The sequence below is a fragment of the Vigna unguiculata genome, chromosome 7, assembly GCF_037176805.1.
Source record: "Vigna unguiculata cultivar grain cowpea cultivar isolate G323 ecotype 2 chromosome 7, ASM3717680v1, whole genome shotgun sequence".
NCBI classification, from domain to species: Eukaryota; Viridiplantae; Streptophyta; class Magnoliopsida; order Fabales; family Fabaceae; genus Vigna; species Vigna unguiculata.
In genome coordinates this window covers 15,427,096-15,439,419 of record NC_140798.1, presented here as the reverse complement: position 1 = coordinate 15,439,419, position 12,324 = coordinate 15,427,096, and the positions used below count along the sequence as shown (strand labels likewise).

Genomic DNA, 12,324 nt, shown 5'->3' with positions numbered 1-12,324 from the left:
CCAAAACGGGCCAGGCTGGTTTGTTTTGACACTCATATGAACAACACATGTCAAGCGACATACATGCCTTAGTGGAACATTATTTGTCACAAGAGACAATTTGACAAAATTTAACATTGTTGAATGAATGAACTAAACTCGATAACTAAGTTAAGAAATCAAACATAATCAAAGTTTGGAGCATAAACCAAATCCAATTTTATGTTATAATTAGGAAAATAAAAAATATTTAATCCGAAATATAAAAAAACAATATTTAAATTTATAAAAAAAATCAAAATCTAGTTAATTTTTTATTCATCTAATTTATTAACCATCATTTTGCAATTCTCCATCTAACTAACATAAAACTTACGTAGATTAACTTTAGTTACATGTGTAAAAATTCTTTTGAAAACTAGTTTTTTCAAACACACTGAAATTATATAGGGTATATCCAACAAATAATTTAATGGTTAAATATTGTTCCTGCAGAATAAGATGAGTTAGGCACAAGTGTCACCTTACCATGTAGTCCGCTATCTCCTCAGTTGGTCTCTCCCTAGTTGATACATGTCAACTTGGACCTAGGAGGGGTTACCTGCAGAAAAGTCTCCGAAGCTCAAGTGAGTCAAAGCTCTCAGAAAGTCAAATCAGTGATTAATGAATGCGTACCTTTAATTACTGGGGTCCATGCATATTTATAGAGCATTAATGATGTCTGGTTATCCGATGGACCGGGCCTTGGTTTGGGCCCTAGCCTGGGCTATGAGTGGGCCTGGGTCCTAATCCAGGCCCTTAAGGCCTATTGAACGCGGGGGCTTCCATTTTACCAAGTCTTCAAGAGCGGTCTGATTCGTTTACTTCTTGACTTGTCAGATGTCGCCCTTGGCCGCATACTATCCGTGTTGGCCACTTTGTTGTTACTTTAGCCTTTATTCAGTTAAGTTCGAGACCATGGCGGCCCAGGTCGTGTACTTGGGTTGTCTCTGGCATGTTCGTGAGGGTTATCATTTATATGGTTAAATTGACCAGGTCCGGTACAAGTTAGACTGACTCGGCCTAGGTTGAATACTTGGCTGCCTTGATGCATTGTTTACTTATTTGATTGAGTTTGGTTAGGTATGGTACAAATATGTTTTTAGTTCCTAAATTGGATATTAATTTTATGTATATAAAAGTTTGGAACACTCTTCAACACTCCAAATAAATTAACCTTATTAAGTTAAAAGAATTATATTTATTTATTTTTAAAGTTTAGAAATTAAAATATATCAAACTTTAAAAGATGAATAAATTCTAATTTTACATCCAAATTTAAAGAATAAAATCTTATTTAACCCAACATTTAATAACACATCTTGCTCGCGCTGCTAAGGGTGGGAAATGGTGAAATGTTATCCTAAAATGCTATTGGGCTACCAGTTCTTGTTTCTCAAAACTTTGTGGGGATTTCTTCCTGCACCTCCAAAGATATTTTCTACACCTCCAAATATTTTTAAAAATCCAAAAATACCTATTGACCATTTGAAGGAAGCCACATAGATCACACCCCAAAATTGTTTCCAAATATTGACTCTCAATAAAAGATACTTTCAGAAATCGACATCCAGTTAAAATTTTAGACTTCCGGATGTTAGAATATATATATATATATATATATATATATATATATATATATATATATATATTCTTTTTCTTTTGCTTTCACAATTTTTTAAATTTAAAGTTTAATTACTTTTAATTTTAGTTACTTTTTAATACATTATAAAAACAAAATTATATATATATATATATATATATATATATATATATTAAAATTTTATTTTATTTTCAAAATATACATTAAAAATAATAAAACTTATAAAATATATAAATTTAAAACAAAAATTACTTTAAACAAAAAATATTAAACTAAGGAAAAAATAATTAAAGTAAAAAAAATTAAACTTTAAATAAAATAAAAAATTCTAAACAAAAATATTTTTTTAATTTAAAATTTAATTATTCTTTGAATTTATTTTATTTCTTAATTTTATTTATTTTTAAAAGATATATAATTATGTAATTTAATATACATATTTGTATTATACATTTTGAAAATAAAATAAAATAACAAAAAACGAAATAAAAATATTAAAAAATAAAAAATTAAGATTAATAAACTTTAAGTAAAAAAAACAATATATATATATATATATATATATATATATATATATTCTTTTGTTTTATTATTTATTAATTATGTTTAATTTTTTTTACTGTTAGCTTTTAAATTTTATTTATATTGTAATATTTTATTTTGTAATATATATTTTAAAAGTAATATATAACATTAATATATATTTATATATGTATATAATGTTTTTAAACTTTTTATTTCTTTTGTTAATTAAGTAATATTTTTCAGTTTAATTTATTTAAAAATATATTTTTTAATCTTTTAAATAAAAACAAATTATATATATATATATATATATATAAATTATTTATTTCTAAAATGTATATTTACTTTCCAATACATTACATAAAAATAATATTATATATATATATATATATATATATATATATATATATATAAATATTTTATTTAATTTTTAAAATATGTATTAAGAAATATGAAAACATAAAAAATTAAATAAAATAAAAATAACTAACAAAAAAAAATTTAAATTTAGAAAAAATAAAGTTTAAAAAAAATTAAAAAACGTTAAAACAGAATTAATATTTTTTATTTAAAGTTTAAGTATTTTTAATTTAATTTATTTTTTTACCTTTTATTTGTTTTTTTCAAGAATATATATGTATATATTTAATTTTATTTTTATATAATGTATTAAAACGTAAGTTAAACTAAAAAAAATAAAATTTACAAACAGTTAGATTTTAAATTAAAAAATCAAAATCAAAAAATTATATATATATATATATATATATATATATTTATTTTGGTATTTAGAAGTATGTAATTTTAACTGTTAACTTCCAAAAATATTTTTATCGAAAGTCCCCATCCGTAAATAGTTTTAGAAGTATGATTTTTGTGGCTTCCGTTCAAATGGTTAAAAGTTAATTTTGGAATTTTAAAGAAAACTTGGAAGTGTATGCAGAAAGCCAAAGTAAACAACAGTGCTCATGCTTCCAAAATTCAGGCCGGCCACCGGCAGCTGCAGTTGTGGCGGCTCCACCAATTTTTCTGAGAAAAATGATACCAATTGTCCAAGTTATGACTACACAACATTTTTTAAACTTACCAAAACCGATTTTAATATTATTTCCACAACAAAAGAGACAAAATTATTTTCAGTAAAAGAGGGGACTACACTGAAGTCGAAACCGGCTCTTCGCGGGATCCAAAGTAACTAATTTTTAAATGCTAAAATTACTCTTTTTTATTTTTTTCTGTGCAATTTTCCATTTTTTATTTTTAAAAATAAATGAAAAAAAATAAGAAGATTTAGTTGCAAATTTGGCACAAAAGGTGAACGCCATGTCATGTACGAATCATGATACATACAGAGAGAAAAACAGCTTGAAACACTGAATAACGCGCAAAGTTGATCTCTGTCAGTAGTTCTTCACTGAAGCCATTGGCTATTGTCGTTGCCATTGCCCAACCAATTTGCCACTCTCTCCCTCTCTTTAGGGTTTCGGGGATCTAAAAAAGAAGAAGCTTTCTTCATAACTCGGTAATACGAATCCTCATTCTTTCTAGAACCGCAATTCTTCTACATTCTGATTTCTTCTTCGCCGTTCCTAAACCCTAACATCCTTTTTGTTTCTGTTACTTGAGGGCATCGATTTTACTGTTTTGCCCTGGAAACGCTTGAAATCGAGCAATTAAGGTGCCGGAAAGGAAGTCTTTCATTTTTCTTTTCTTTTTGAGCGAATGTTTTTTTTGGGGGAAAAAGTAAGTATCTGTTGTGGAAAATGGGTCGTCGGTGAAAATAGAAAGTGCAGGAGATGAGACTAAATATGTTACACCGTTTTGTGTGTGAAAATTGTGGGAGCTGAGTTGTGTTCCTGTTGATAAAGATTTCTTACAGTTGGGTTTTTGTGTTTATCCTTTTAGGGGTTTGGAATGAAGTGTCGGGAATGGTTAGAAGGTTGATTGTTTAGCATTGAGGCGAGGAGATGGATTCTGCAAGGAGTTGGCTTCAGAAGTTCCAGCCTCGAGATAGAACCAGGGCTGCTGCGAAGAAAAAGGAGGAGGGTAGTATTGGAGGAAACGAGGATTTGAATGCGGCGGTGGATGAAGCAGTGCTTTCCAGTGTCACGAAACAGAAGGTGGCCGCAGCAAAGCAGTACATTGAAAATCATTACAAGGAGCAAATGAAGAACCTTCAGGAGAGGAAAGAGCGGTATGATTCAGTTAATCGGGGATTCTGATAATGTTTTATGTATCGTGACACATCAAGTGTTGACACTTGTTTGTTCAAACCTCTTGCGTACAGTTTTGGGGGTACATTTTTGTGGGATTCCTCCCTTTTCTTTTAAGGACTTTCGGTAATTTTCTTGATATTAGATTTCTTATAACTGATGCGGTCGATTGATTCTAAAGTGTTATAATTTTTGTCAGATAGATAGTTGCTCTGCTGGTATTGCTTTTCATCATGCTGGACTCTAGTTCTGTAAATTTTTCTAGTATATGTTTTTAGTATTGCCGTGGCACTTTTCCATCGCTACATACATATTGCTCATACTGAACGATATGTTAAATTGGGCGCTTGGCTGCGCTGATTCTAGGCAGGATTATCCAAGAATACAGAGCGCACTTTCGAAAGGAGTGTCTGATTGAAAATTGAAGTTGGTTTATGTCTCATTGAGTTCAGCCTTATGAAAACCTTTGAATTTCTTACTCAAATCTGGCACTGTAATTATTACCACCAGTATGTTTTAATGTTTTTTGTGAAATTTGGTGGACTATCCATATAAAGAACTGATTACTAATTTTGTTTTTTCATGAAGCTTGTATGTGCACGTTCGTCTAATGGGTTGGAAGACATATCTCTTCTATGTTCATAACTGGAAAGTTTAATGACCCACTAGGGTTGGCCTAGCACTTATGGGTTTCCTAGTAGCATGCGTGAGATTGTAGGTTCTAACCTTGGTATGTTTGATCATTCTTCTGCTAAGAAAAATTGGAAAGATTTAACGAGACTCAAGTCATTGGCTCATATCACAAACTCTTAGTGTGTAGCTATAAAGTTCTCATAATTAACTGTATCGGAAACACACTAATGTGGGATATGGATTCCTCTGTTTTTTGTAAGGTGCATGTGAATATTGCTGAAACTGTAATTTGCTTGAATATTATGTGTACTGTGTTAGTTGCTTTGTCAAACATATGATAAACTTTTGTAACACCTCACCTACTTATAACAGTCGAACCATCTTGGAAAAGAAGTTGGCTGATGCTGATGTCTCTGAGGAGGATCAAAACAACCTGCTTAAATTTTTAGAGAAAAAGGAAACTGAATATATGCGCCTTCAGAGGCATAAGATGGGTGTTGATGATTTTGAGTTATTAACAATGATAGGAAAAGGAGCATTTGGAGAGGTATGTATATGATTGCCTTTACTTTGTTCCTTGAACTTCTGATCAATGAATGTACTGATTTCTATCTTAAAAGATATAAAAAGACTGATTTCTATAAAATATTAACAATGATTGTCAACTTATAAAAGACTGATTTCTATCTTAAATGAGGATTAATTTGAAGATTTTATTTGCGAAAGCACCTACCCTTTCGTGAAACACAAATTGATTTTTGGATTTTGTGTAAAAGTGTAACAGAATTTTACAACTGATTTCCTCTCCCACTTTTTTTTCTGAAAAAGGATCTCGATTTTGACTACCATACTGAAAATTGAATTTTTCCAGGTTAGAGTCTGTAGGGAGAAGACTAGTGGTCATGTGTATGCAATGAAGAAGCTAAAAAAATCAGAGATGCTCCGCAGAGGCCAGGTTACAAGCATTGGTCAAGCTAGATTATGTTTTCCAGAATTTACAGTTTAAATGCCTATGGTCAAGAAGATCATTATACTTATTCCCATTTGTTAATTTTTTCAGGTTGAGCATGTTAAATCTGAAAGGAATCTCCTCGCAGAGGTTGACAGCAATTGCATAGTCAAACTTTATTGTTCATTCCAGGATGCTGAATATTTGTATCTTATTATGGAGTATCTACCGGGTGGGGATATGATGACTCTACTAATGAGAAAGGATACCTTGACCGAAGATGAAGCTAGATTTTATGTTGGAGAAACTGTTCTGGCTATTGAATCTATACATAAACACAATTATATACACAGGTATGAATATACTTGTTCATTTACTTCCAGAGAAGTCTGATTTCCGTGGTTATTCCACATTTAACTTTTGTATGCAGGGTTATCTTTTAATTGATTCTGGTATAACAGAGTTAATTTCCAGAATATACTGTTACAAGTATGAGGCTTACATATTTGCTACTAATTTAAAAAGGATCTAATTGTGAAAACTGTTGATGTATGAAACCACATGTATTTGTTTGAAACTAAAGCAAACTTAATCAGTTATATAGTTTAAGTTTGTCTCTTCAATATTTTGTGCTACAGGGATATCAAGCCAGACAATTTGTTACTTGAAAGATATGGGCACTTGAAATTGTCAGATTTTGGACTTTGTAAACCATTAGATTGCAATACACTTGAAGAAAAGGATTTTTCTGTGGGTCAGAATGTGAATGGAACTTCACAAAATGAAGAGCGGACAACTCCTAAACGTTCACAACAAGAACAACTTCAACATTGGCAAATGAACCGGAGAACACTTGTAAGTTCACTGCTATAATGCTATTATTATTTTTTAATTCCTGACAGTGCATGCAATTGTAAAACTTGATGTTGTGTTTTCCTTGTGATGCAGTGAAATAAAGTTATGATAATTTGTACATATCAAAACCCTATCTGCTCACCAAACCCAAAATCAAAAAATAAAAATAAATGGCTCCATTAAACTAATGGTTAAAGATGGCATTGTTATACATCTTTTTTATGTGCTTGTAATTTTCAAATGTGTTCAATATTGAAAAAAAACTGTATAGGGTTAATCTCCCTTGTGTCTAAAATACATATAGGGTGAATGCATTTATAATAAAGAGTGATACAAGTATATATGATAACCAAACACAAATATGTTAAATAGAAGATATTGTAGTAAACAATATCAACAATATCTACCAATATCAAACAATATCTATTTTTCCTAATAAATAATAGATGCTATGTTTCCCTAACTAATGGGATATATCTAACAAAATGTATAAACCCTTGCAGGCTTATTCCACAGTTGGTACACCAGATTATATTGCTCCAGAAGTTCTTTTGAAGAAAGGTTATGGGATGGAATGTGATTGGTGAGTTTTATGTGTGTGAATGTTGGCATGTTAAGTATTAATTTATTTATGCTATGATGTATCTATATCATAACAGTTGTGTTTGTCATTTATTCATTTTTGGTGATCTTTTCAATAATTTTCCAGTCCCAACCTAGTTTGGCATTCAAATTTCTTGCTTCCATAATTGGGATGCAATCTGGGAGACTTCCTTTTCTATTATTATTTCCTTTTCAAATGTCCTAAAAGTATGTCAAATTCTGCTTCATTTATGTGGAATTTGTGAACATAAGTTTTAGGTTACATATTTTATGTTGATGCAATGATGGTTTTACCAAATTCACAGGTGGTCACTTGGAGCGATTATGTACGAAATGTTGGTGGGATATCCACCTTTTTATTCTGATGATCCGATGTTGACTTGTAGGAAGGTAATCATTTCAAAAGAAATGTTTCTTTTGACTATGCTCGTTTGACATTCACTTTGTTAAGAGTAAACTTTCTATAAGTGCAGAGTGGATCATAATTGATATTGATAATGCAGTCTTTATTTTTTTATGAAGTACAAGCGATATGATATCATGCCTGGATTTCAGAAGCGAATTCTTTTGATTTTCTTATCATTGGTAATCTGTTAAAATTTAGTATAGAAAGTAGAAAGAACAATTAGTCAGAGTGTGTTTGGGAACCTGTTTTCATCATTGCAAATGGTAATTCACACTTTCCAAAGCATGAAATGAAGAAGAGACATTTTGTATCATTGGCATTGAACATCTGTTTGGATGATTTGAACTGATAACCAAATACAGTTGATTAGATGGGTGGAAGCATACGCATTTAGCTTAAAATTGGAGAGGTAGAAAGGAGTGGCATAAAAATGTGCTAGAACAAAGCTGGAGGTTCGTTGGAGAGATCTTTCTTGATTTTATTCATTTTTTCAGTCAAGGATTAAAATCACCTTTTTTTCCTCTCAATTTCCATAAAATGGTTTTCTAACATGATCCATGGTATAGTGCAACCTACACTCTATAGTAGAAAAATTCTGTTTACATAATTGTGTATAAATTTTTATAAATTTTATAGAGCATGCTAATCTTGGTTTCTGTTTTTTGTAGATTGTAAATTGGAAAGCTTATTTGAAATTTCCTGAAGAAGCTAGGCTGTCCCCAGAAGCTAAAGATCTTATTAGTAAACTTTTGTGTAATGTAAATCAGAGGCTGGGGTCAAATGGTGCAGATGAAATAAAGGTGCTGTATGCTCTGTGATTTTCTAAATTCATCTGCTTGCTATCTTATACCTTTTGGTATGGATTTTACCTTTTCGCCATATTCTTTAGGCTCATTCATTCTTCAAAGGTGTTGAATGGGATAAGCTGTATCATATGGAAGCTGCATTTATTCCTGAGGTCAATGATGAGTTAGACACTCAAAATTTTGAAAAGTTTGATGAGGTATTTGAGTCTCTTAGATTTTCGCTTTGTGTAGCTTGTTAGAACTGCCTCGTTGACTTATTCTCATTTTATGTTTTGCAATTGTAGTCTGACAGCCAAACTCAATCATCGTCGAGATCTGGTCCATGGAGGAAGGTAATATTTGGCGTTTCCTTCTCTGTGCAAAATTGTTACCAAGTTATCTATAGATCATGTGTCACCCCCCGGTACTGTAGAAAAGTACAGAGAAGATTAGTTAGTCATCATTTTATACTTTGAATTACTTTTATTTTAACTACCCTGCATGGATGTGATTTATGAGTGGATTCTTGGTGTATCTTTTAGTCTTCATGAGTTGTGTTAGTTGTTGAGATGGTAGAAACCATAGGCAGGACCATGGTGGTTGGAAAAATCAAGGGTTAATTATGTTTTTAGTCCCTGAACTTTGACACAAAATTGGAATTCGTCCTTGTCCGAAACTTCAATACATTTTGGTCTCTAAACTTTAGAAATAAATGAATATAGTCCTTTTAATCCAATTATGTTAACTTTTTTTTTACGTGCCGAACGCTTTTTATGTTAGTATTGAAGTTGTTTACACTATTTGACATATTCTTGGTTCAATATCTACTGAGAAATGCGTTTGACACCTAAAAAAAGGTTAACATAATTGAGTTAAAAGGACTATATTCATTCATTTTGAAAGTTTAGGGACTAAAATGTATCAAAGTTTCAGACAGACGAATTCCAATTTTGGGTCAAAGTTCAGAGACTAAAACCATACTTAACCCAAAAATCAATTAGTCATCATTGTTTTGTTTATACTTTTTGAACTATTTATCTTCTTCAAATTCTTGATATGAATAGTGTTTGGGCTTTTACTTTCGACATCTAACTACTTTTACAATTTTTCTAACAAGAATTGATACTTGCCCGGAATATTTTGGAAACCTAAGTCATGGCCCATGTTAAAATGTGTATCATTAAGGCTTTGAAAAACGTCAGCACTAGGTTAGCAATAACTTTCATGACATAGGGTTGCTTAGATCTTCTTGAGTCTGAATTATATGAATTTATATTAAAGGCAATTCTTGTTAACCATTATAATGACTTACCGGTGTTTAGCTTGGTTATACTTATTATGAGCAGTGGCCAAGGGCTATCTCGCAAGTTACAATTTTTGGTTATTTTGTTCTTTTTACCTGACGTCTATCATAATTTTTTAATATTTTCTATTGCTGCATTATATTCTCTATCTTCAAATCTTCAATATGTTAATTTCTGTTGTTTGCTCACTCCTATCGATTTCTTGTCCTTGTCTTTTTGTTGAGATGTTGCAGATGCTTTCATCTAAGGACTTAAATTTTGTTGGATACACATACAAGAACTTTGAAATTGTCAACGATTATCAAGTTCCTGGGATGGGTACATCTCTTTCTTTTTCTTTTTCACTTTTCACTGCTTCAAATTGTTTTATGTTAATGTTTTTCGGGGATTCTATTTTGGCCATGTCATAGCTATTATGCTTGTTATGTTAGATATATTTTATTATAGGAGGGATCTTCAGATATTCAAAATCATTTTTGAGATAATTATGGTGGAGGAGCTCTTTTTGTGTATGTGTTTCCATCTTAGATACTGATAGAAACTGGTATTATATGAAAGGAAGTAGATGATATTGTAGGAGAACAATTACTTTACAGCCAAAGGAGTATAACTAAAGCTTAGAAAAAGAAACCAGGAAAAACGGAAAATAGTAATCCAGAAAAGAAGATAACATCCAGAGTTGCAAGATGCAACCGTGCCTGCTAATACCTCACCCAGTTTCTGTCACCCCCTTTTGCTACTCTCTCGTACCTCATGACTGAGTATTCCACTCCAATGTCCCCTTTCCATGTGGACATTTTGTTATCCATATCTCACCTTCAAGTTTTGCATTTTCATGCTTTTAGCCCATTTAGTCTCACAGCCCATCTTCCTTCTTTTTACACCTCTTCCTCTTGTGAACAGGTGTTAAAGGCCCAACAGATGCATTAATTGAGAGTGTGATTGTTTAAGTCAGTAAATGGTTATTACATGAACAAATAGCAACATTCTTAAGCATTGTTCAGATATTATTGCAAGGATATATAAAACCTCAGTTTCACATCAATGAGGTGACATGTTTTTTCAGGAAGGAAACATAACTGGTGGGGTTATGTTGAAAGGCAAAAATATTTGAATTTTTGTGTTTGTCTTTTGTGCTGATCGTATTTGCATTTAATGTCCTGGAAGGTCGTTTGTTTTGTTCTGTTTTGTTGACTTTGGTTTCCTCTTGCCTCCCAGCTGAACTGAAGAAGAAACAGTCCAAACCAAAGAGGCCAACCATCAAGTCACTTTTCGGTAGGCTTTCTCTTGCTTTGGGACCATTCATTATTATATTCCTTCAAGCTGTTTTCTTTTTAGCTTGTGTTTCACTGTAACGTAATCATAATCTTTTGAAGTGATAAAACTGGCTGACATGATATTGTGAATCAGAAACACCAGAGCAAGAGTTGTCTGATACATCTGCTCAAGGAAGCTTTTTAAAGCTCTTGCCACCCCAATTAGAGTTATCTCGCAGAGACAAGAATCTTCCTCCCAGTAGGAATCATAACTCAGCATTTTAACCATTTCCACCTTTAAAATTTTACTCTGTATACGTTTGGATTTGTTCTTAATTACACTAATGGCTTGGACCAATCTCGTCAGTGGCCCGCAACTATTGATTTGTAAATCTCTTACTCCTCACCATCTCCCTTGTGACACATGCTACACTAAAACATACACCCATTGTCTATCAATACTTCATACCATGTATATTCGCGTTCTCTTTTACATTAATGATACCAAAGCATTATCCCTGTATCATTGGAGTGTAGTATATAAGAACAACACCTGTTTGCATTTTCTTTTTTAAATGTCATTAATTTGTAAGGGTTATTATGGTTCGTTTATTTATTATTATATTGAACGGGATGCCTGTAAGCTGATATCTATTCATTGCTTACACTTTAGAATTGGAGGATTACTTTTCCTATTAACACTGAATTCTTCTGTAATATTTAGCCTGTTAACATGATACTGTACTTTTAGGAGTAGTTGATTACCTACATTGTTATTGACAGTGTTTATTACACATAATATGTGAAAAATCTCCTTTTGTATCTCTTATTTTGTGAATTACTTTTACCCTTGATTCCAACATGCTTCCTGCATCATGTGGGAATGTAAAATCATCTTTCTTATTTCATGCATCATACTAACATTATTTTATTTTACTAAAAACAAGAAACTGAAGTAAAACTTTTGAAGAATGTCGGATTTGGTGATCACTACTTTTAGAAGTTGACATGATTAATACCATCATACCATTGCACGCGGTGGTAATGTTGCTGGCTTGTCACTTATCTTATGCCAAAGTTGAACGAAAATGGATCAAACCAAACTGTTTTTGTCCCCCTCAAATGATCTCAAATTTTTTTCAGCTTAAGGATTTTATTAACCTTGACATTCCAG

General features: G+C 31.6%; 1 protein-coding gene across 2 annotated transcripts; it reads left to right on the top strand.

Moving 5' to 3' along the window:
• The first annotated feature begins 3,391 nt into the window (after nt 1–3,391).
• On the top strand, nt 3,392–11,748 carry LOC114191830 (uncharacterized). 2 transcript variants are annotated; one of them, XM_028081249.2, is made up of 15 exons: nt 3,499–3,668; nt 3,773–3,824; nt 4,052–4,340; nt 5,365–5,539; nt 5,864–5,947; nt 6,053–6,294; nt 6,580–6,796; nt 7,300–7,379; nt 7,705–7,789; nt 8,474–8,605; nt 8,695–8,808; nt 8,896–8,943; nt 10,128–10,212; nt 11,113–11,169; nt 11,305–11,748. In XM_028081249.2, the coding sequence occupies exons 3-15, from the start codon at nt 4,114–4,116 to the stop codon at nt 11,433–11,435; spliced, it is 1,677 nt and encodes a 558-aa protein (XP_027937050.1). In that variant the 5' UTR covers nt 3,499–3,668; nt 3,773–3,824; nt 4,052–4,113; the 3' UTR covers nt 11,436–11,748. The 2 variants fall into 2 exon arrangements, with proteins under 2 accessions (XP_027937049.1, XP_027937050.1); XM_028081248.2 differs by lacking the exon at nt 3,773–3,824 and having other exon boundaries at nt 3,392–3,668.
• The last annotated feature ends 576 nt before the right edge of the window (nt 11,749–12,324 follow it).

Excerpts from the sequence above, each read along its gene's own strand:
- LOC114191830 (XM_028081248.2), top strand. The coding sequence starts at position 4,114 with ATGGATTCTGCAAGGAGTTGGCTTCAGAAGTTCCAGCCTCGAGATAGA. Across the intron at positions 5,540-5,863 it reads GAAAAGGAGCATTTGGAGAG|GTTAGAGTCTGTAGGGAGAA; the intron begins GTATGTATATGA and ends GAATTTTTCCAG. Across the intron at positions 5,948-6,052 it reads AGATGCTCCGCAGAGGCCAG|GTTGAGCATGTTAAATCTGA; the intron begins GTTACAAGCATT and ends TAATTTTTTCAG.